The sequence below is a fragment of the Acanthopagrus latus genome, chromosome 6, assembly GCF_904848185.1.
Source record: "Acanthopagrus latus isolate v.2019 chromosome 6, fAcaLat1.1, whole genome shotgun sequence".
NCBI lineage: Eukaryota > Metazoa > Chordata > Actinopteri > Spariformes > Sparidae > Acanthopagrus > Acanthopagrus latus.
In genome coordinates this window covers 20,681,512-20,706,052 of record NC_051044.1, presented here as the reverse complement: position 1 = coordinate 20,706,052, position 24,541 = coordinate 20,681,512, and the positions used below count along the sequence as shown (strand labels likewise).

Genomic DNA, 24,541 nt, shown 5'->3' with positions numbered 1-24,541 from the left:
ATAAGACCCTTCCCCGCCTGTTAAACACCCATGACCTTCAAACTCCACATCGCCAAAATGGATCCATGTGGCACCCCGTCAGTGCCCAGCAGGATTTTATCAACTCTGATGTCATCCAAACAGAACTGCAGCATGGACGAAACAAAGGGGTTTATGTGTTATGCGGGACCAAAGCCTTCTCTCAGTGTATTTTCCAGTCTCAGAGGAGACGTGTTTGAAATCTTTGCAAGGAAAAACAGATGGGTGTCCGAACATGAAAAGGAACATTTTAATTAGGCCATGTTAAGTAAAGTTGAAATCTCGTTGAAAGCACAAGTTTTGTCCTCGAATCCAGACATCAAGTCAGGGCAGAGTTTGAGGGGTTTTGTTAGGAACATAAAACTGTGGGAACAACCCTTTTTTACTCGTTGAGATAATGTTTTTATAGCTGATACTATTTGGTGTGAAATCTTAAAATGAGTGCATGACATCTGATTTACTTTGGTTGATGCTGGATTATAATTTGTTATCTGTTCTGCTGTGAGTTTGGGTCAGTTGTCCAAACAATGGTTGAGCAGTAACGGCAAAAACATGTCTGTTTTGATTTTACTTGCAGGAAATCTAATCATAGGAATGATGTAAGAAAGCAGTGCTGATAATCTTAACGTTCGTCTGTAATTATAATCACAGGCCTGACCCAAAAGTTTTAAGTTTAATGGAAATACAAACCATGTTTTCATTCTCATTATCTTTCCCATGGCAGATTTTTGCTTTTATGAGTAGTCAGCAAATGATTAGAAACAGAGAGAAGAGGACTGACCGAAAATCAGAGGGGATTACACCAAAGGTTTGGATTCATTAGAGGGGATAAAGCAGCGGCGAGTGACTGGAAACCACTGAGGTACCTTCACATGGACTCTGGGACAACACGCAGGAAACTTACAAAGTCGACGAGCACCAGGTGTTTGTCATTTGGGCTCTGGTGAAAATGAGCTGTCGTCAATTAAACGGTGACATGAGAGTGTGACCTGGAGCTGAAAGCCGACAAATTCAGGTCATCCTGGTGGAAAGTTAGTTTTTCCAGTACAAAAAAAGCAGTCTGAGTCATCCTTTCCTCACAATAGTTTGGCCAATTGATTGGCACCAATAGGGCATTTTACAAAGCTGGTATCCAGGGACCTCATTTAGGGGCCGATGGCTGCACTTCTTCCATCAGTCAGACGGGAGAAGAAAACACACTGACTGTAAAAATAGGGAACAGAGCCCATGTTACATCCCCCAAAGGTGGGTGGTATCGGTCATCGCCATCTTGGCCTAACTCCTGGCTAATCAAAGGCTAAAAAGTTCTGTGTGTTCAAACATGCGCATTAGCAAATTCCAGCTCACGCTATTCACATAACTTTGCAGGATCCTTTGTGTTTATTCAAGTTACTTGTGCCAGTTTGACCGCACGTTTGTTCACTCCAAAATAGCCAGATTATCTTGTTGTTTATTAGCCGCAAGATAGCGACTCACAACTGTCACAATGTGTGTCCGTGTGTGTGCTCAGTTTTGTGTCTGACCAAAGTAGCACTAACCAGATCGTGAGTTTTCACAGATTTAACATTTATTTAGATAATGATTAAGCTGACTTGGATAATCAGTTATCCATTTTCTAATGAAGTCGAAGATTGTTCATTTCTGACACTGAGTTGGCGGTGGGGGGATTATACCAGCTTGCTATCATCTTTGTCCTACTCCAAACTATCGTTATTATATAGGACTATTAAAAAAAACACTATCGGACAACCTCTTGTCCAAGTAAAACCAGACTTACGGTCAACTATAGAGCACTGGACATGTTGCCATATGATGCTAAATATTTTAGGGCTCTCATCATTTGGAATTAAAAAAAAATCCCCTTGAAACAACAAAATGGTTTGCTAGAGAGCTGGAAAAAACTATGTTTTATGAAGTCCATTCTTTCCTTTAAATATGGAGAGTTCTTTTTCAAGCAAAAACCTCAGGAAATGCTTTGGTTTCTCAAGCACTGCAAATGTCTTCACAGTGTGCCTTTGAAAACTATGATAATATAATAATTTGGGCTCTTAAGCTCTTTTCACAAAGTAATTTGTGTTCCCACTGTGAGTACGCAACAGCTGGATCAAAATAGATGTACTTATCACTAAATCAGTGTGAGAAAGACATTTTAAAAGAAGATTTTGCCAACACCGGGAAGATTATGGTTGTGGTTGCGATGGGCTACATACCCTGCTGTCCTCCTGGGCCTCCCACTCCGGGGTGTAGCTGTGGACCTGAGTACCAGCAGTGCAGTTGGAAAATTGGAAAAGGCTGGCAAATGTGCGGTGCATTTCTGCCGTGTCGGGGAAGATGGGGTCCTGGAAGTTCACTCCGTGAGGGACAATGTTGTAGTTCTCATCCATCCTACAAACAGAGGCAGTAACAAGTAGAGGTTGTGTTTATCCTAAACAGTTGACAGACTAACGCTAATAGCTGAAGTAAAAAAAAGTAAATAAAAAAAAACATCTGAGAAAAAGAAACATATTCATGCAGAATTGCTTTTAGACCTAGATCTATTTTTATGGAAATTCAAGCATTATGTGGATAAGTCACGCCAGCAAAGTACAAGCCAGAGACATTTACTGTGCATGTTTCATATCTCCTGCTAAGATGTGAAGTGTGTGAGGGAGGAAGTCTTGAAGCAGCGTGTTTCCATACATCTGGAGTCCATCTTGTATCATCCCTCAAGGGATTTAAAAAGCTTGGTTGTCCCTATCAGAGACTGTGTGTGTGTGTGTGTGTGTGTGTGTGTGTGTGTGTGTGTGTGTACGGCTGGGTATGAGTGCATGTTGAGAGAGCACAAAAATGCTGATGTTTTGCTTGAACTAAGGTCAAAGGTCATATGTAAGCACAGTGACAAGGAGGTCAGAAGGAATTGGACTTCATGATGGAAATATAAATAATGAGACAGCATAAATAAACTGAGCATAGCAACAGTGACATAAACTCTTTAAAAAAATGTTTTTTTAAGCATAAAACAGTAAAAATGCAACACGTAAACTATTTTTGTGTGACTTTTGGTTTTGTCTACTTTAAGGTTTGTTTTTTTGGTTCTTTCGACAAAGAAGTTGAAAATCTTGCAGTAGTGAGTGAAGGTTTTACAGTATGTGGCTCAGGCAGAACACTCAATCCGTCTCATTTAGAGCTCCTGAGGGAGATCCTCAGTTGCATTTTCCTCCATGCTAGCCTCTGATTTGCCCTGTCCTGGGAGCTTATCCACATAATTGATAGGAGAGACTATTTTTGGGCCGAGACAGTGGTGTTGGGGCTCTTATAACAGGAAATAGATGTCCACTGGAGACTGCAATGAGAACTATTCAGGTTTTGCTTGTTCATAACGTTCCTAGGTGTTGCAGAGCAGACACGGCTCTGAAACTCTACACACTGATCTGTTTAAAGTTTGTGATGGGGGGCCTCATGTTAGCAGGAAACCTACAGAGCAGGACATGCAAACACTATTTGTTCAGCTACAATTTAGTTCTTTCAGCAAAGAATATTCAGGTGTTTTAGTGTCAAATAACACACCAGGTAAATGCAAACAGCACTTTTGTTCTGATAAGTAAGTAGAACATCAGTCATGTTCATTTTTGGCAGCTCTTCCAAACACTGAGTGTATAAAAGAGCCGTGGCCACCTAACCTTAGCATGCAGCTAGCTAAGTTCGCTCAGGGTAATTTATATAGGGCTCAAACCAGCAGATGTTGATCTTATCTTTGCATAAATATCAGAAACGACGGAGAGGACTCACCTGGCTCTATCCAAAGGTAACAAAATTCACTTACCAGCATGACTAAAGATTACTAATGAACAAATTCAGTGTAAAAACAATGGTCACGCTAACAGTGTTCTCCAATTTCCAGTCTTTATGCTATGCTACGCTAAGCTAATGGACTGCTAGGACTGCTGTAGAGTTTTATTTACCAGACTGATGACAAAGGTGTCCATATTTTCGTATATAACCCTCTGCAGAAAGTGACTGTGGTACTCAGATCTCACTATTTTCATCACACACTGTATTATAACATACACCGGAATGATTAATTAGCCTGAAATTAGAGCAGAGCACTTGACGATGTTGAAAAGCCTTGGTAAAGAAGAGAAAAAAAAACATGGCAAAGTCATAAATCATTAAAACAATATTTATAATCCATCAGAGCTTTGTTTTCTTTCTTTCTTATAGCTCTGCATCCTTTGTGGGCTAAAGCCTTCTGCAAAAGAAAATGTGTGCGAGCACTTTTCCTGGGCGGGGGGGTGCTTGCTCTCTCCATCATATCCTTGGTAAACACTGAGAAAGATTACTGCTTCAGTTTAAAGGGGCAATTGTTGCTTCTTAATTATAATCAGGTCTGCATTTAAACAGAGCTCTGCTGTGACTCTGGCTTCAGGAAGTTTCCGATGGTGGTCGCCAGACAGATTACAGGGATAACGTCCGGATGTTTTCGGCATCACGACGGGGGACAGAGGAGTCCTCCCTGGAGGTGTAATTAGCAAACAAAAGCCTGTGATGCCGTCTTGGTCCTCCCTTCATCTTTTAGCCGGCAGCTAAAACACAGCAGCACATGTGAGTGCGACTCTGTGCATATGATGTGTAACATGTGTTGTAAAGAATACTGTTGTGGTTGGCCCGGCTGCAGACCCTCATATGGGACAGCCAAACATTACACTTCAGGAATGCTTTTCAATGCCCCCATGCGAATATCAAACTCTTCATCTGTTTGAGAGAAAAAGCAGAATATGAGAGCAATATCGCTCTGGCCTGTCAGCACACGTTCCCTTCATCGAGGGGCAAACTGGTGGGTTTTAGTGGGACCCAAAGGTGGTCCTTTGGTCCGCTGGTGTGCCAATCACTCTCTCTCTCTCTCTCTCTCTCTCTTTGTAGGTTTACCTCCGAGCTGTTGGGAAATGTCTGGCTCTGTAATTACACTGCTGGCTGGAATGCAATCGACGTTTCCTGAGTAACACCGTTGTTTCTGTGCAACACAGACATTTAAGAATTAACCTGCCACATACGTTTCTGAAATCCGAGCGGAACGTTTGGCAGGTTGTTAAATATATTATTAATACACTGGATCCAAGCGGACAGATGCTGATTAAAAGAGAATGTGCGAGGAAGGTGCCAATCCTCTGCTTGTGACGATTCAGCCCTCTTTACTGCCTTTCGTGGCAGATTCGGCACAGGACTGACTGGTTGCTGGTTTTCATTGGAGAGACGGGGGCCAGACACAAAGTGGAGGTGGATTTTATATGATACTCATAAGGAACACATTACGGGGGGTGTCCTGGAGGACCTGACTTCTGGGGCACATCATGACTTTCTGCACACTGGTGCCCCACTGCACACAGCTGGTGCCCTTTTTTGTTTGGCTTCTCGCCCCTCAAACACGCTGAGTCCACCACCGCTTAAAATGTCACTTATATTCTGTCAAGATGATTCTTAATGGCCTTCTCAGTGATTCCCCCAGTGCTCAGCGGCCACTTTAACCAATGGAACTTCTCTCTTCCGGCCTAAGTATCTGACTCTCATGGATGTGTACACTGTGTCGTCGGAGGAGGTCCAGAGGTCAAAGGGTCAGATAGCGGAGCCAATGATGACAAAACCAAGTATCTCACTGTGGCGCTGGACAGCTCACGGTCTAATCCAAAATAGATAAAAATGATTATAAACTGTTCCTGTTGAGATCCTGATGGAGGAGGTGACTGGACTTTACTCGCTATACATCTCAAGCGAGCAGGAGTGAGTGATGCTGGAGCTCTGGCATTTGTGCGTGAAAACGAACATTTTGCTTTGCCAAAGACATCTCCACATCACATGCCGAACATTACTTACCCCGTTGTTTCCCACATTCACAGACATCGAAGCATTTCATTTCCTTTCGCAATCTGTTATTGTCAAATCTCATGACACATGAACTTTTGGCCATTCGTTCCAATAAAAGAGAGGCAGCCCTGTCATCTTCTTTGGCTTGAGTTTACGAGCTTCACAAAGCAGAATTCTCAAGCACACAGATTTTGACTTTTTTTTTTTTTCTCATTTATGCAAGAGGATGCATGTGGGTCATCCATGTCATAACAAAATCTGACGAAAGCACATTTACTTCAGGACATAAATCTCTGTGCAGCCTTAATGAAAAGCTTATTATTTTGATGGAAATCAATCCTAAGTGTGTTTTTTTTTTTTAATCTCTCAACTTCATGACTCATGAAGTAGTAGTTAGGAGGACTGACTGGATCTCCTCTCATCCTGCAGGTGGGACAAATGAAAACATATTTTTGGTGATAGTCTCACCTTAGAAAGAAGTAGTAGTTGTTGTTTTGGGTGACACTGTAGGAGAAGCAGGGGAAGTAGCCCAGGCCGGTGACATTGAACCTGGAGCCGGCGGGGACCTCCAGCATGCTGCCCCACGCCTGGTCGCACAGCAGCTCGATCTCGGCGGAGAAGAACAGGTCGGTGTCGTACTGCCAGGGCAGGTAGTTGTACACACTGTAAGACTCCTTGTGCAGTGCCAGCACCTTGGCATAGACTATGATCTGCGCCAGCTCGGCGCGGCACGCTTCCGTCTGCGGTCTCCAGTCGTGGGGCAGCTGGCAGCCCCTGCTGCCCCCAGGACCGGCCGCTGCCAGAACAAACGCCAGAATAATCCACATGATCCGGCAGAGAGGAGACGACTGCGGGTCAGAGAGGCGCACCGACGATGCTGCTGAGGGATGAAATCAGGAAGAAAAAAAAAAGGGAAAAAAAGAGAAGAAGCTGCAGGGCTCTCACAGCATGCACATACTTCCACCAGGGCTGACCACTGATTATCACAATAAGGCAGATTAAGACCTTCTGAAGACTGCTGGTAACTTTCTCTCTCTTCTCTGCTCCCTCCTCCAGCCACACAATACCTGCGATCAGAGGCTCGGCCCGGTCACACCAGCATCCCCTGCACAAACTGCGCCTCTCACCGCTGAAATGAGACCAGGGGGAGCAGGAGAATAAAACATGTGCACTCAGGCCTATGTGTTCAAAAAAAAAAAAAAAAGACTGGGTGGCATTTAAGGCACCAAATAACTCATCTGAACTCTCAGCAAGCAATACTGAAGACTGACGCGAGAATTAAAATGTAAGGAAAAATCAGTGGCGCCCTCTAGCGACACAATGCGAGTACGCGAGGCAGGTAAATCAGGCCGCCTGAGTTTTGGGATTTTGCCGCAAAGACTCTACCTGGATTTGTACGCTTTGGTCCGAGCGGCGCTTGTGTCGCCACAGAGATTTCCCCCCAGGAGTTTCAAATAATTGTTCACCGACCATTCACTGTTTGAGCTCAAAATATATGTGAACAAACATTATCCTCACATTGGTCGTGTTCATCGTCATCAGATAAAGTCCGCATTAAGCTCTAGATTCTGCGTTTTGTATTTTGAGTTTGTGCCATACATGTCTGCACGTGATGATAAGGAGCTTTAAGGAGAGGGATTTCTATATACGCGGCTCTCGGAGCGTGTATCAGGCTATTGAAGAAGGTCTTCTCTGTCTTTCATCTGGACTACAGAGCTACCGAATATTAATAGAGTTTTCATAGATGGCTCTAGAAATTGCGACCACCTTATTAATAGCTCGGATATGTGAGAATGAAAATAACTTTGAAACATGATCCCAGATCTCGTCATCGGGCTAGTGGCGCAATGGATAACGCGTCTGACTACGGATCAGAAGATTCTAGGTTCGACTCCTGGCTAGCTCGAATTTTTCATCAACATTTCAGAAACTTAACATTTACGCAGGATTACTCATAACATTATACTTAGTCATGTCAGCTCATCAAATGCATCACTGCAGCACGATTAGTTCCTTTCCTTTCGTATCAGGCTTTATATTACCTGCAGTAACTCAAGATTAAGATGTGCAGATATTGAAAAATGGAGTTGGGAAAGAGGATGCCAGGAGCTTTTACCTCATTCATTTTTTTCTTTTGTTTTCTGTAAAGACATGTGTTCACTTTTATGTGTATTACATATGTACAAGATGAACCTGAAGGACACGAAAAATAACTGCACCCTGAGGACACAGAGGCTGTGAGATTGGGTGATGTGAGCGACCCCTGTCTGTGGGCTAGTGGCGCAATGGATAACGCGTCTGACTACGGATCAGAAGATTCTAGGTTCGACTCCTGGCTAGCTCGTACTTTTCAAACACTTTCATAGGCAGTCTTGTCTTGAGGGCATTTTATGTGGATATAAAAATAAGTAGGTTTCTGCAGAAGTAACAGGCAAGCAAACATGCTCTATATATTTAATAATGATGAACTTTATGTATCAAGCGCTTTTCAAAAACATAGTTAGAATGTGATGGGTGATGAACCTGTGGACCAACACACTGAAAATCACATTTGTTCACCTTTCAGAGGGCTAGTGGCGCAATGGATAACGCGTCTGACTACGGATCAGAAGATTCTAGGTTCGACTCCTGGCTAGCTCGATCTTTTCATCAAAATGTACACAATTACAAATGAAAACATAGTTGGTTAAATGCATCATCTGAGGTCCCCTCCATCTTATCAGGCTCCATATCACGTGCAGAAATTCAAGATTAACTTGTTAAAATATCGATTTAATGGGAAATTGTAAAGAGGACGCCAGGATGGCTTTTGTTTCCTCGTCGGCCAAAGATCTCTTTCACTTCATTCTTCCTTCCATGACATCTCTCAGCACATGTCGGTATTTCTTAGAGAGACAGGCACAGACAGGAGTTGTTTTATGTTAAGTCATATGTTCTCTTTTATGTGTGCTACATATTGTCTTTAGAGAGAAATAACAGGCCGGTCTCTCGTTTGAGATCACTAAACCTCAAGGACACTAAAAATAACCGATGTGATTGCACCCTGGAGAAACTGAGGTTGAGAGGCAACCTTTTGGGAAGCAGTATGGCGCCTCTCTGTGGGCTAGTGGCGCAATGGATAACGCGTCTGACTACGGATCAGAAGATTCTAGGTTCGACTCCTGGCTAGCTCGTCCTTTTTCAGAAATTCAACACTTACAAATGACATCATAGTTCGTCATGTCGACTCATAACCTGAGAACTTTTAGGCGGAGTTCCAAATTATCAGGCTCTATATCACGATTTTTCCAGAGAGTCTTGTGTTCTGGCATTTTATCTGGATATAGGCACGGTACAGCAGAAGTTATGACAACTAATTATATATACTAACAGGTAAGCAAAAATGCTGTGTAAATGTTCCCTTATGATTGTTTGAGTTATAATTCGAGCAGCATTACATATACAACACATCTTGTTCCTATCTTTATGAATGATAATACGTCTGAATTTTTACAAATCTCGATCCAATTATATGACTTGACTCACTAAACTGAGCAGTAATTTGACGTTCATCAGTAAGTAACTGTCAGTCCTGGAGGAGACAGTGCATAAATGGATCCCATGCAGAATACTGAATTAGAGACTATAAACAAACTCATCACCAGGTGGCATCATCATCAAGCATCAATGCCTCAATGCCTTCAGCATGTACTTACAGTTAGCGCTCATTATCAAGATGCTTCGCTACAAATCCTTTCAAGTGCACTCAGTTACCCAGGATAGTAAAACATAATAAAATGTTCTGCTTCTTTTGACTTAATTTAACTGTGACATAACAAGCAAGTGTAGAACATTTTTTAAAAATTACAGGCACTAAGCAGGGATTTCACCTGAGAGTATTCTGATAATTGTTTGGTTAAATCAAAATTATTTCCTTTGGTTTAAAGATCAATTTCTTGAACACTGGAAAAACCCATTGCACCTGAATGCTACGGTGCTACTATTTTCAATATAGTATAGATGTCCATTGAGTGAGTGAATATTAGCCCATTACCCAGCAAGGAAGTTACTCACACAAAGTTTCTACATTTTAAAAAAAAAAAAAGCCAAACCAAAGGCTCTTCTGAGGACTGCACACACACATTATTCTCCTCACTCTCCACGGGCTCAAAGGCCTTCAGAACACAGTTACAATAGTCCTGATGTGTTCTCCACACACTCACACATTTGTTCTCTCCCTGTTGCTCGGCACACATCCATCTGATGGCTGTTGCCCCCTCGGGATTGCTGCTTGGACGAAGGTGGGCGTGGGGATTCTCAGGTGACAAAACAAAGTACCAGCAGTTGCAGGGGGCACAACACTCAAGTTTGCAAGAATCTGTGTGAAGGACATGGCTGCAACACTGCTGACTGTGATGCTCATGATCCCCTACATCTGTGAGGGAGGTGAGATGTTTTTTATGGCAGAGGATGTCTACATATATATAAATAAATATTAACCTGTCATCTAGAATCTGGGACATTAATGCGTTAGTGTTACCTGTTTATGTGACAGCACTGCTGAGGAAATCGACAGCGACGGACTTCCTTCAGAGAGTAAGAGAGAAGCGTTCATCAGAGTGTTTCCCAGGAGGCTGCAGCACAGAGGACAACGAGACTGGAGAACTGATGGAGGTGGATGTAGGATATGTAAGTTCTCCATCGACTGTGCTTTCTTTTGCATTTGATGGCAGCAGAGGAATCCCTACAGCAAATATGTAACCAGTGCATTCACTTAAGTTCAGTTTTGGGGTAATTGAATATTTCCATTTTATGCTACTTTGAATTCAGGAGTTTTACGTAACAAAAAGCAGGGCCTGGTTGGTGTTATTTTCATGATTCAAAGCCTGAAAGCACCACACCGATGAGATACGATATATTATCCTTATTTTAAGCCAAGTTGCAAGTAGCACAGGTAGCATCATCGGAATCCTCTCTTTGACATTATCAAATTTTGATGATTGATGACATCAAATGAGGAATGAATTGTTTTGTTATGTTTGGGAGAAACACAATCGTGTTGTTATTATGCCTTTATAGTGCAAATTGTAACATCTTTTCTTATCTTTTCAATTATCTTATTATATTTATCCTAATTCAGGTTATGTTTGGCTAAAACAAAGTCAAATAATATACATTTCAAACTAAGTCTGTTATATCGTGTTGTATTATGGATTGAAAATCCTCACACGGAATTCTTCTTCAAGTGCTCAATGTCAACAGGAAGGTTTTAATCAAAAGTGGGCCATCGGTGAGTTCGGACAGCCACAGAGGGAGGTTCTACCTACACGGAACATCATGAATAAAGATCATGTCCGGAGACATGTACTCAGACTCAAGAGTTGAGAAACACTCCTCTGTTCCACGGGGATAAGGTGTAACTAAAATCGAGCGAGTCACTGAGGCATTTACCATTACTGTGCTCTTACATACCAGGCCTGCAATCTGAAGACAGAGCGAAGGCAGGCCATTAACATCGACTTTGTTACTTAGTGCACCTGCTGCAAAGATCAGATGACCAGCATGAAAGCCAGCAGAGACGTGGAATGTGATCAACTAGGGTTTCTGTCATGTTGTTGAACATTTAGGTACATGTCGTCTCCTTGTGCTGCATAAAGCTGAACTGTAAACCTTTTTTTAAAGAGAGTCCTTCACTGAGAAACTCATGGACACAATTAGCGATTAGAACGGGGAACTTTGTGCATTATGTGCTAAGTCTGTATTAACAATTTGTTTACAGGAGGAGAGTTCCAGCCAGCTGTATGACAGAGATACTGCTGAGAAAGAAATAAGCTATGTAAGTTGTTATAGTCTGGTGCTCAATGTCATATTAAAAGTCATATTACATAAAAAGGTTTATGAACAACGAAGCCTAATGACACTTCTGTCTTGTAGCAGAGACCTGGAGGTAACACTGCGGTGGATGAAGGCTCTGGGATGTAGAGGAGACGTAGCACAAGACGACAATGCTGTTGATGGGTTAAGGTCAACTAGCAATACAGTATACTGTTGATATAAAATATAAAGTATAATCAGCCAGGTGAACCACTGTACAAGGGATTTCTCCAATTAAGATGATTTGTTTCGAGGATTGATTTGCATGCACACTTTACTATGTTCTAGTTAAAATATTAAGAGAGGTGATAACAATTTTGCATTTGTTGCCTCCAGTTATTTTTGTTTTAAGGATGAGTTCAATCAAAGAATGAAAGTTCATTGTCAAAGTCATTGTCTACACACTTATAGCGCTGATGGAAAGTTAGGTTTGGCTTCAGTCCGCTAAACATTTCTGGAATTTCACAGAAAAACAGCATTGCAGCACTCTCCGGAATAACTGAAGAAGATGGGTATATTAAAAAAAAAAAGACAAAAGAAAAAGTAAAATTGGCTTCAAACAGCTTGTCCGGAGCATCCAAATCACTGGAGGCTCTAAAATCCCAAATTGATTCGTAAAAATATTATTTACACCCTAAACAGACGGTTGGGTTCATGCACCCAGTTCAGATGGGGTAGCTGACCAGCTACAGTGAGGATTTCAGCTAAAAAGGTTGGGGATAGTTACTTTTCAAATCAATTTAGGATCCTCAGGGCTTCGGACTTTGATTATGCTGGACAAACTGCATGGAACCATTTCAATGTATATCTGAGTTGTTATTTTACATTTTAAAACAAGTCCTTATCTACTTCAGTTGATTGGGACAATGCTGTTTTGCTGCGACGCTCCAAACTTTCCACACTGGGCTGAATAAATTACAACTCAATTTCCATTTTTGGATGAACTTATCCTTTAAGGTTAGTAGTTGATACTGAAACTACATCTCAGTAGCGACTTGTTAGTGAATCTGAAATAGAAAAAGTTAGATGTGTTATTAATAGAACTGACGGTATCTTACGAACACAGTTCTAATTCACATATATAACCATATAAAAGTATATTTTCTGATGTTCTTGATAGTGTTCGTAGTACATCGCATTAGATTAAACATATGTGACAGCAAAGTTTTTTTTTTTAAATGTGCAAACTAACCATTGTCAATGTGGAGCTTTGTATGAACACTTTTTATAAATGTTTATATTACATCCATATTTGTTCATTTTGTCTCATTTTGCAGCAAATGACGGATACAGACAGGTGACAAATTAAAGGAAAACAACGGTAACATTAGGTGTTGTAGTGAAAGAAATTGTGTCACCACAAGCCACCAGAAAATCCTCAATGATTTTAGATGCTCCAGGTTTTCTGAAACGTACTTGAGATGAATGCGTTTTTTTCCTAATAATGTTCTCTCATTTGTTTTTTGTTTTTTGTTTTTGGTATGATTTTGGGGCGTAGCTTTCAGTCCAAATTTTCCCATGGGTGTTACTTTGGGTTGAGATGTTGTAACTATGGAGGTTTTTTGTTAATTAATCATGTATGTTGTGGAGCATATTTACCCACTCAGATACCCACAATTTGACATCTGGCGGGATAAAATCCTTTACTGTGTAAAAGTCTCTGTCAAAGTAACTGTAAGTATCCACAGAGATTGAGGGGCTGCTGCCTCTTTCCTGGTGCCTTCAAGGGCTCCAAAACACAAGTCATATCCCATATTAATCACCTGCGTCAAACAGTGTCTAGCTAATGCTGTCACAGGGTGTATGCAAAGTTGGGTCTTTCACATTTTTTCCGAGGCTTGTGAACAAACCTGTGTGTTATTTGTTATTTGTTCCATTAGGGTCAGGGTTAGGGTCAGTCTATCCACTGGAACAATCCAGGGAATTAGCACTAGTTCCATTAACCCACTGACTAATCCTTCAGTGCAGCTCACTGACTGACAGGAATATACAGTTTGTGCCTCACAGCACAGGAGCCTGCAGAATTAAGTTGAAATGATTGTGAAGGCTGGATGTTTAGAGGAACAAAGAAAGTCGTTGTCCACTGAGTAGTTTCAATTCATGTCAGCCTGCTAAGAGGTCTGCTGAAAGTATTTCACATTTAAAGATTTAAACAAACAACAACAAAAAAAAAGTAGAGTTTTCAGATGTCACATGCTGATCACGGGCTTTGGTGGTTGCTTTCTCCTCACATGTCTGCCGGACTGATGACCAATTGAATGAATGAAGGGTGAAAACAGACAGATGTGAGGTGTCACTCTACTGTTTAAATGACTAGTGTGATATCTTGCCATCGTTTTTAAGCATGGTTTCAAGTATGAGCTCCCTTTAATGTTATAATTTCATGTTACGTGTTAATAATTGCCGCTATGGACAGAAGGCGACAGGCTACTACATCTTTAAAGTAACATTCAGGTTATCCTCGGAAATTCATCAATTCACCCTTCAAGTTATGGGAGCTTCCAACTATAATAAGCAGAAGAACACATAATATGAGCCAAAGTTATACACTGTTGAATTAATTCTCTTTGGAAATAAAGTAGCAGGGACCCGATTTGTGTAGTACGACATGGTTAGAAGGGCTGTTTGCTTTACAGTTTTGGTGTTAGACATCATAAAGTTAAAGTTATTATACAGTCTACGCCATATTAATAGTAATAATCCTAGGATGGTATAAGAGAAAGAACAGGAAAGAAAATTGCTCATTTTTTTCAGTTTTTATTTGGTACAATTATTAATCTGTCGTTGCATACGTATGACATTTCCTACTTTCCGACGGTACCGGAAGGCAGCATAAAACAGACAGCACTAACTGTTACGGTTTGACACTCTAGCTTTAGCCCACATCCAAGCAACAGCGGCGGTGTCTTTCAAAGAAATTTCTAATCACAATGTAAGTCTGCTTTGTCTCTACTTAACGTTTTTAAAAGTCAAATGTTACCTGCTCGAACTTGACAAGCACGCCGGCCTTCCGGGTAGTTTTGTGAAACAGGATCACAGAGAAAAGCAACGCCCAAAACTTTGCTGCTAGCGTGCAACAAGTGCTAGGACGGTAGTTTTCAACCCTAAGCTAAGCTAACTGTAGCTGTCGCAGTGTAACACTAACGTTAGAGTTTGGTAACTTTGTCCAGCACAAACTATGTCAACGGTGTTATGTTAGTTAAGTTGGCAATTAATGGAAAAAAACATACTTTATAAGCTTGTATAACATCCAGAGTCACAACTGCGTTAATATTAACATTGAGCAATTAGCTGAATGCTAGTTCACAAGCTAACCCTTTTCTCCTGGTCCGAGCTTTCTGTTTGGTTGAACTACTATTTACGTGGTAAAAGCTGGAAATAGTTCGTGGGGTAATAAGTTAACTATTCGGAAATCAAGTAGTGTAAACATTACAATTTAGGTCAGGAAATGCATCGATAACTGATCTACCTGTTGTTGGTGACATAAGTTAATACTTTTATAGATAATAGGGTGAGTAAAATGGTGTAGCTAACTAGGACTGAATGATGTTTTATTTTTATATTCACTGTTTATCGAGCTTTGGTCACGTTATAATGTGAATATTGCACCAGCTAAATCTCTTTCTATAAAAACCCATTGTTTTCCTATTTCCATGAACCTCCCCCATCCCCTCATCTCCACCCACCCTTCCCCTACCCACCACCCTGCACAGGAAGTCTATCTAAGCTAACGTAAATGAATGTAATTCAAAAAGTACGAGAGAAAACCAAGAACCCTGATGGAATCTGCCAATAATTTCTATAAAACTTGGATGCAGAGTGGGTCTCAGCTCAGAATAGACCCCATAAACTTTTGGTGTGGATCTGGATAAATGGACGCATCCAGGACATTTTTCCCACTCCCTCTAACATTGCAAGAGGCCATTTATTGACATTTATGTTAATTTCACAGGGAGTAATACAGGGATCTTGATGAAGAAATAAGCCAAATTGAAGTGGTTGGTATCTCTGAGTAAAATTTGATGTCGTTCCGATAAATAATCAGAATCTAGCAGATTAAATAATGTTTTTGTGTAGGGTAGCTATTTTTCAGTCTATATACAAATACGGATAGCAACCAGCAGTGATGAGGCTTGAGTCAGTTAAAGGCAAGTGTTGGGACTGGATGGAGGTTTGCGCTCTACTGACTGCCATTCTAGTTAGGGATTGTCTTTCAACATGAGTAGAAGTGTTTGACATTGCAAGCTCAGCCATAAGTGATGCAGTCAGCTAACCGTTTAGTGTGACTCACAGCATGGACACATGATCTTAAATGTCTGATTTTGTATGCTTTACAGTATTCTTAATTACTTTTACCCAACAGTCAAGAGACTGCAACTATAGACATTCATATATCCCTGTTGAAAGTTATTAAGTAGTAATTGATGCAGTATAACAGATAATAGTGGGAAGAAGATATTTTAATTCCTATTCCACTGCTCTAGTAAGTCCTGTTTTGTTAAGTCACAGTCTGGATGTTGACATGCTGTGAAGAATGGATGTATGACATATGGCATGCGTAAAGCCACATGGACCCATTCATTATGTATTTTCATGAACAAATAAACAAAAACATCAACTTGAAACTAACTTGCTCTATCTGTGAACACGTCTTACAGCTCTGGATTCATGAGAACTTTAAGCAACGCATTAAGTCCTGCTGTATTTACAATGAAAAGGACATGTTCCAAAAAGCCACAGACTTGATTTTTAAAGGAGATATCAAAACATATCCTCAGTAAAATCATAGTGACCTTGCTGTTGCCTGAAGAATCTCCTCAAACAATCATCAGTGGAACCAAAGTGGCTGTCAGTCGGCCTTTTACACAGCAGACATTTATGTCATAAATTAACACTGCAGTCAATTTATGAAGGCCAATTTCAGGGCGCTGTAATTGTGCAACAAGGATTCGCCTGGCATCACTCACTGGGGCACTTACAATGAATGGAGTCATTGTTCATGCTAATAACACCTGAGCTTTTCTGCTATGACATGTCTGTATGTCTGTTGTGTAAAAAGTCAAGGGACAGCAAAGGTACATCTATATGATGCCAGTGCACCAAAAGGGAAATATCAGCTGTCAGCAAAAGTCAGGCAGCAGGAGCTACCAGCCCAATATGTTGATTGATAGGAAATTAACCATTTTGAGGATGGAAATTAATTATTAGATATTAATTAAGTTAATAAATCAGATAATTTTTATGTAGAAGAGCAAAGATTCCCAGGCTTCAGACACTTTAATGTGAATTTGTTCAGTTTTTCTTAGTCTTTCATAAGAGTAAATTCAATATCAATAGGTTTTGGACGTTGGTTTTATAAATAGTCATTTGTAGATGTCGCGCTATTCCCTCAGGTTCTGTAAACCAAACAGTTCGTTGAGATTGAGAAAGCAATTGGTAGATTGATTGATCAATATTGGACATTATTAACTACAACCCTAATGTTGTTTTAACATTTACAGTATTTTCTACTTGTCCAGCTGGGAGTTCTTCTCGCCCCTGTAATGTTTTCTCTAGTCCACCAGGAAAGACTGTGTGCTTGTTCACTTTGAATCATAGACATAGAGCTGAAGTGCTTGCTGCCACATACTAGAACCTTAACGTCTGGACGTGCAATTCTCTTCAAGGTGTGCTATCTACAGTAAAGTATTAGCACTACATTTTGACACTTGTCACCTGCATGACGTGTGATATCTGCAGTTGTTTTTGATAGGTGCCATTTTGTGTGTTTTTTGTTGATTTTCATTTTACATTCACATCAACTTTAAGCTAAAATATAATGGCTTATAGAAATGGAACATAATTTTGCCACCAGAACCTCTGGTGGACACTAAAAACTCGACAGCAGAATATAAATAGAACTTGTGGCTGTAAACTTGAACCTGTATTGTCTTCATGGAGTGTTAGTTGGGTTTGGCATTTGTCATAGATTGTTCTTGGCCAGGAAATGTAGTAAGCTAGGCACAAGTCCAGCACACATCAGTGTAATCTGGAGAGAGTTGACTGCGATGTGTTCCTGTGTTGACATTCTAGACAACTGGAATGTGAGTTCTTGTATCTCACTCCCAAGACTTATGCTGTATTAAAAGAGAGACACCAGCCATAGTCAGCTCTGAAATGCTGACAGAGGATAATACACTCTGGCTGTGATGTTTGCATTCTCTCAGCCACTCTGCTGTATGGTAAGTAACAGCCAGGTTTCAGGATCAACTGGCTGTTGGGCAAATAGGTTTGTTGACTCTACAGATTACAGCTGGTTTGTTCACATATCGATAAAAAGCCAAATTTTGATAGTATGCTTCCCTCATCTTTTGTATGCTTCTTTAGTTGATTGTTTATTGAAAGCTCTTCTAGCCCAAGTAGGGCTTTGATTTGTACATTCACGGGGATTTTGAAGAAAGTAGAGGAAGTAGTCAGGTTTAAAATACGGAAATGCGTCCTTTGTTGCAGCTGCACTCTGCTTCCTCATCCATCACCACCAACTGACCATTATTTTCTGCAAACAAATACACAATATGTCATTTTTTTCTTATTAGTATAATCTTGAGCAAAGGTTTTCTTTCTGTAATACAAGGAGAAATAAGAGGGAGGCTGTGTGTGTGGGTTTGGATCTGTCAACAGTGCCCTGGTCAGAAGGTCAGTGTAGTCGTAGTTGAGAGGATTATTTAGTTTGTCAGCCTTGTGAGAGTTGGCACATAGAGTCTGCAGTTAAATGTGAAAAGAGCAGTTTGCATTGCTCTGTGCCTTTTTTGGGCGGCGGGGGGACTTTTTTTGATTAGACAGGAATCGGATTGTTTTTTGATGAGCATGTATGAAAATGGCAAAATTAAGTTAATGCTTGTCCTCCACTAGCAATGTCATGTGTAGCTTTGTTTGTCACAAGGGATGATCAGGGATGTTTTGATCATGGAAAATATTTCGTTGGATTTGTGTTGGCATTTTAGTGTGTGTGGGTGTGCCCACTTGTGGTGGAAGAGGAAAAGGAGTGATCGATCTCCGGCCATTTTGGCTTGCCTTTAAACCTGGGCTTAGTCTCGGTATGTGTTGTCAACTTCCATACCGGTCTGTTACTGAGTCACAATAAATCCTGTATAATCCCTTTAGTTCGGTGGAAACACCTTTAACCTCCTCCCAATTTTAATAATCTATTATTGTCTTCTGTGAGATGAGTGTGGTCAATGCAGAGCAATGCCTTCTCAAGTCAGGGGGTGGCAGTAGCATCCTAACTACTGCAACAGCAAAAAAAATCAGTTGCCATGGTTTATGCCTGTGTCATTGTTCAGAGCAGTCTTAACAAGTTATTATGAAAGAACAAACTTTAGGAAACAAGAATTTAGAGTCATGCTTGCAGTTTGAGATGGGCTGGGTGCTTTTAATGTTTAAATTGTACAGCTGTTCATAGTTATCCATGAATTACTGCAATCTGTTGTCAATTATTTGACTGTTATTAAACATTTGCATGAAGCATTAACCCTACTGTGAATCTCATGACATCATCATCCAGTGTAATCATACTTTACAATATACTTCCATTGTCATATTATACTTCTCAGTTGTCAAATGCTTATTTCTTGGAATCTTACTTCAGTCATCACATTAAATGACAAATTATGGAAAGTTAAAACACAACAATGTGCTTAATGAATGCAGTTGTTTGGGGAGGGACAAAATAGAGCATGAGTGTAACATCAATATTTACTTAAAACACACTTCAGGAATACCCGACCTTTTCCCCTCCCCATATTTAACATGATTATTCCCTGCAGTAGAGGGCTAATATAAGCCATGAGCAGTCAATGTTTGAGTAGGTTTAGTTTTTGATATTTTACTCTGATTTAGTTTAAGGTTTTCTTGTAATTACAAGGGCCTCCTAATCCCTCAAATTAGAGGTTGTGCCATTACTTGTCACGCAGAGACAACTTTTCTTGTCCGAAATACCTCAAGATGTCTTTGAAAACAATTTATCACATTTTGTTATGTAATGATTTAATGGCCCAAAATGACCTGATTCTGTTTCAAGGGAGGTTGAAATACTAAATTAATTTACTGCCTCAGATTCTGATGTTGTACTGTATGTATTTGTACAGGAGAAACAAAATTACAAAACAAAAGAATGATATTAACATACATTGCCCTCTGCTGCCTGCTTTTACAGATACTCTACATCTTGTAAACTTTTTCACTTAGGGAAACAAAGGATTAAGTTTCGCAAACTTAAGTATTTGACTGCATTTTCAGCTGCAGTTGCTGCAATTAACTTGTAAAGTTGTGTAATCATTCATTATTTATTATTATTATTATTATTATTATTATTATTATTATTATTATTATTATTATATATTTTTGCTCTGCTTGTGATAAGAATGAATTATTGAAATTGGGTTAGCCATTCGGCTTATTGCCAACTGTCGTCATGTGTTGTAAAATTTTAGGTGCAGATTGAGTGACATGGTATACAAAACACATTTTTGTGAAGTCTCACAGATGGCTAATATTTACGCTTACATTTCATCATTTCAATAGGTCAGCACTCCCTCCAGAAGGATCTGGCGCAGCGCCAGGCAACAGGCGCCTGCAGCAGACCCAGGCCCAGGTGGATGAGGTATGATATGTCTCTGATTACTAAGTTGTGGATCCAGTCAAAACCCCAAACTTTTCACAGTGGTTGATGTTTATAATAATGCTAATGTATGTATGCTCTACCATCAGGACAAAAACTGTTGTTTTTTTTTCCCCAAGTTTTTGATTTCAGTTGTATTATTTTTTAAGAAAGCTAACACATGAGAGACCTTTTAAGCCTGCCCCATTTCAAAGTCAGTCATCGTTTTTTATTTATTAAGTCACTAGAGTCTTAGTAGTCTTCATCTCCAAATCATGTAATCTAGGAAAGGTAAATGCATTTTATGTAACTTTTTAAAAATTCAGAGGCAATACTGGCCTACTGTTTCCACTGTACTAAATACTTTACTTACTCTCACCTAGCCCACTCTTATCTTTGAACTCCAGTGGCTCCCACCTCTCTCTGTCTGCAGCCACTCTGTATGACTCCTTTCCTCCTTGACGTCTGTCGCTAGCAGAGGCTTGCGTAACCCTTGGCAGCAGTGTCATGAATCACCGCAATGTGGAATCAGTAGCTCTACCTCCACATGTCTGCTCACATGCCAGAGAGCCTTCAGTGAAGATCACTTCTTTTCTCCAATTTTAAGGGATTATATTCAAAACCATGTCAGTGAGGCCACATGGAACAAATGGCTGCCAAGTCTCACTCCCACTTTGGTTTCATTCTTAATCTCCTTAACTGTTCTCCCTCTCTTCCTCAGCTCTGGCCTCCTTGATGTTAGCCCCTCCTACACAGAACTTTAACCTAAGTGTGTCACACAAAGCCTGTGATTGGCTGTCAGAAGTTTATATAATCACAAGGGTTACGTAAGGCACGCATGGGCCTACACTCTCCTCCCCACCCTGCCGCTCTGTGTGAGAGGAGGGGCATAAGTGAGGTTTGTGGATCAGTGGAACATATGGGTTATGTGTATTCTGTGATACTGCGAGTGCACACATGCGCGCCTGTAGGCAAACTCTGTTAAGCAGGAGTGTGGTTATAATTTGCTTTCACCTTGAAAGGTGTGATGTTGCTTGATTGGTGGTTTTGACTGATAACACCCTAAGAGGTTACATACAACTGAAAGCATCATCAGTAAATCAGTAACTACAGAAATTAAACCAAATGTTTGGTCGTTACTTCTTGTGTAGGTGGTGGATATTATGCGCGTTAATGTGGACAAAGTGCTGGAACGTGACCAGAAATTGTCTGAGCTGGATGACCGAGCAGATGCACTGCAGGCTGGAGCCTCCCAGTTCGAAACCAGTGCTGCTAAGCTGAAAAGGAAGTACTGGTGGAAGAACTGCAAGGTGCCTAAACACATATCAGTCCCTACTTTCCTAATAAAAGCAAACACATCCTTTTTCCCTATTGTGAATGAAAATTGCTCTAGCGGAACTTAAATAATCATACTAAAAGTCTTTAACTTGGACGCGTGTTTGACTGTACAACATACATTATTTACTTTTATCACTTACAAGAATGTATCATAACAACACAAGAGCAATCTTACACATAGATTATCCTTCTGTAAATATCAAGCTTCATTTATTTTCGTTTTGCACTATAGCATGTTAGTTGCAGTCCCCACATGCTACACATCTTTAACAAATGTACATACTGAAATTAGAATGTAATAAAAAAATAATTGAAAAAAATGTATATTATTCTGGTTGAGGTGTGTGGCACTGAATTTGTTGTACTTTTACCCCTTGCAGATGTGGGCCATCCTGATAGCTGTCATTGTGATCATCATCATCATCATTGTCAGTGAGTATCGAGCCTTAGGTCAGAGAAGATAGTCTTTGACAGTTCTAACAGTATTGTTGCAGTTGCATCAAGAAGACTCCTATGTTCCTCCTCAAAGCCCAAATATTAACTGTAACCATGTGTCGTTGTTCTAAAAAGCTCCCTCATTCTTCATTCACAGTTTGGAGTTACTCGTAAAACAGAAACAAAACGTAAAGCAGGAGGAGTTGGGGAAACGATGAAGAAGAGGAGAGGAGCAACGTGCACAATGAATGTCTCAGAGGAAGACGTCACAAGATTTACTTGCTACTGAGCTCCACAACATTTTTCCCCTACTGTATGGGGGTCTTCATTCCTTATCCTGGTTTGCCCTGTGTGTGTGTGTGTATGTGTGTGTTTTTGCACGTGTGCCATAGTAAAGAAATGTGATAATACCAGTTTCACCCAGCCTTACTACACTTAACTTGTTTTTTGTGCCAAACCACCTGCCAAAGATTAAAGAACCATACCTACAGAAACTGGTTCAAGGGGTTAGGGTTCATCTAAGACGAATAAAAAGTGTAAGTGCATCACCTTTGACTGTAAAACACACCCACACACACATACTCCAACATCAGGACTAGAAATGAACAATTTTGTTGTAAACTCTCTTCAACTTACATTTGCTTTTTTATGTTTTATTAATAGCCATTGATTTTGTGTGCCACTTTAAAAGAAGTGCCTTTAAAGATATGCTGTTCTGTAGTTTAGATCATAGGTTCTCAAAGTTTAGTCTATGGGCCAGTGGCAGCCCTCAGAAATATGACATGACATGCAATCCATTATAGTTTTATCATCTGTCAAATTAAATACATTGACTTTCAGTAGGCTACACTTAAATACACTACTCAGGTTGAGGAGAAACAAACCTCAGAGGATTCCAGTCCTATACTGAATGCAGGCCTCAATCATTTGCTGGCTCCCTGAACTGGCTCACTGTTGCCAAAACTCTGAGAACCCTTGGTCTAGAACAGTTACCCTGCATATCATAAAGGGATACCCCTTTCCAACGCATACACATTTGTATTTTTCAGAGTGCCAAGTTTTTGTTGATTTTCTTTCCTCATTTTTAAAAATAGTTTGCCGGTCTGTCATTTTAAGAATGGTTCAAGTTGACCAGGGAATGATGGGATTTGATGCCTTGTTTTATTCATGCACACAGTTGATTGCTAATTCAGTTCTCTGTGTAAGACATTTGATTTTGGATTTAAAGAAGTTTTCATTGATTTGAATTTCATTGATCGCCCAACAACAAAAAGCTAACCAGGAACACACTATTGAACGACTGATCATACCTGTCCTTATCCATCTTTCTTTCATGTAGGACTTAAAGTATGAGTTTAGATAAGTGTCTGAATGCTAAGACCAACGGCCTCACAGCTGGAGTAACTGCCACAAAGTTTTACTAAAAAAGTGCTACACTGGGTTAAAAGTGGTGAATTGTCTCAATCACGTCTTAACGATGTGCTGTAAAATTTGCCTTGTGAAATATTCAAGTACAACAAAGTGAGAAAGTAATATTAGACGGATGCCTTAATGGTTTCTCCAATGGAGAACAGCCAAAACACAGCCTTGCCTTGTTGATCTTATATACCAGCTAGTAAAAGAGTTGCGCCTTCTCCAGCTGTCTAAACATATACTGTGCTGCTTGCTTAATCAGCTGAGCTTATTAACCTTTAATGAAGTCCTCTGTTTCGACATACTTTGCATGTATCCAATCTGATAGATGGTAGTAAGAACATAAGTGCTTCTGAAGTGTGATATTTTAGTTATTTTCTAACTAACTCTTGCGATCTCTTTTGTAGAAATAACGTTTAGGATATGTATAGTATCTTCTGTCTAGGTGCTCACTGCTGAGTGTTTTAGTACAGAGAAAAAACTTTGTCAGGCAATGACAGTGTGATGTATATACCATACCACCACTGGATGATTGTATTCCTGGCTGTTGCTTTCATCCTGTTAAAATAAATGTATTTTAAAGAGACGAACAATTTGGGATTACTTTCTGTATTATTTCCCTCTGTCTGGATTTTTATTACCACAAGTAGTGGTAATAGTGTAGTGTTGATATTTCTCAGTAGTTTTAGAGTTAATTGGCTAAACATGATACGTTGGTAATTGAAATGAAACTTAACACAAATAAGTGCTGTATACATTTTGTGGTATGTATCCATTAAAGAAATTGTGTAATCATTTTCAGAGGCCTCTATTAAAACTTTTTACTGGCCTGGCTTTTAACAAAGAGGCGTGGAACGGACACCATCCTCCCATCTACTCCTCAAATTTGAGACCCAGTATTGTCTGTGAAGTTCTCGTGTCTCCCTACTGGAAATCTACTCTTTGGCCTTGAATGACTTTTGCTTGAATAAAACTGATGTAACTCAAATAAAAAAAAAATAAAAAACA

General features: G+C 40.1%; 2 protein-coding genes, 1 long non-coding RNA gene and 4 other non-coding genes across 7 annotated transcripts in view; 6 read left to right on the top strand and 1 right to left on the bottom strand.

The window, feature by feature from the left end:
* ccdc3b (coiled-coil domain containing 3b) overlaps positions 1-15,972 on the bottom strand; it is a 22,134-nt gene extending 6,162 nt beyond the window's left edge. The window contains exons 1-6 of the mRNA XM_037101209.1: positions 14,690-15,972; positions 10,376-10,469; positions 10,059-10,270; positions 6,862-6,985; positions 6,325-6,736; positions 2,229-2,403 (exon numbers count right to left, since the gene is read on the bottom strand). Coding sequence (XP_036957104.1) covers positions 2,229-2,403; positions 6,325-6,683 — 534 coding nt within the window. The 5' untranslated portion in view covers positions 6,684-6,736; positions 6,862-6,985; positions 10,059-10,270; positions 10,376-10,469; positions 14,690-15,972. The remainder of the gene's footprint in view (positions 1-2,228; positions 2,404-6,324; positions 6,737-6,861; positions 6,986-10,058; positions 10,271-10,375; positions 10,470-14,689) is intronic.
* Positions 3,404-5,987, top strand: LOC119021158. The gene is made up of 4 exons (XR_005075495.1): positions 3,404-3,802; positions 4,219-4,316; positions 4,424-4,599; positions 4,918-5,987. It is a non-coding gene; the product is annotated as an uncharacterized LOC119021158 (long non-coding RNA).
* On the top strand, positions 7,690-7,762 carry trnar-acg. The gene has a single exon. It is a non-coding gene; the product is annotated as a tRNA-Arg (tRNA).
* trnar-acg lies at positions 8,128-8,200 on the top strand. The gene has a single exon. It is a non-coding gene; the product is annotated as a tRNA-Arg (tRNA).
* On the top strand, positions 8,424-8,496 carry trnar-acg. Its single transcript has one exon. It is a non-coding gene; the product is annotated as a tRNA-Arg (tRNA).
* Positions 8,957-9,029, top strand: trnar-acg. Its single transcript has one exon. It is a non-coding gene; the product is annotated as a tRNA-Arg (tRNA).
* Positions 14,517-24,541, top strand: vamp3 (vesicle-associated membrane protein 3 (cellubrevin)). The gene is made up of 5 exons (XM_037101211.1): positions 14,517-14,641; positions 20,272-20,350; positions 21,499-21,657; positions 22,066-22,117; positions 22,278-24,541. Coding segments are annotated over exons 1-5 (309 nt in total). The 5' UTR covers positions 14,517-14,639; the 3' UTR covers positions 22,295-24,541.

Bases quoted from the DNA above. Each gene is read 5' to 3' on its own strand.
- vamp3 (XM_037101211.1), top strand. The intron at 20,351-21,498 runs GTATGATATGTC...CTTCTTGTGTAG, and splicing joins CCCAGGCCCAGGTGGATGAG to GTGGTGGATATTATGCGCGT. The intron at 21,658-22,065 runs GTGCCTAAACAC...TACCCCTTGCAG, and splicing joins ACTGGTGGAAGAACTGCAAG to ATGTGGGCCATCCTGATAGC.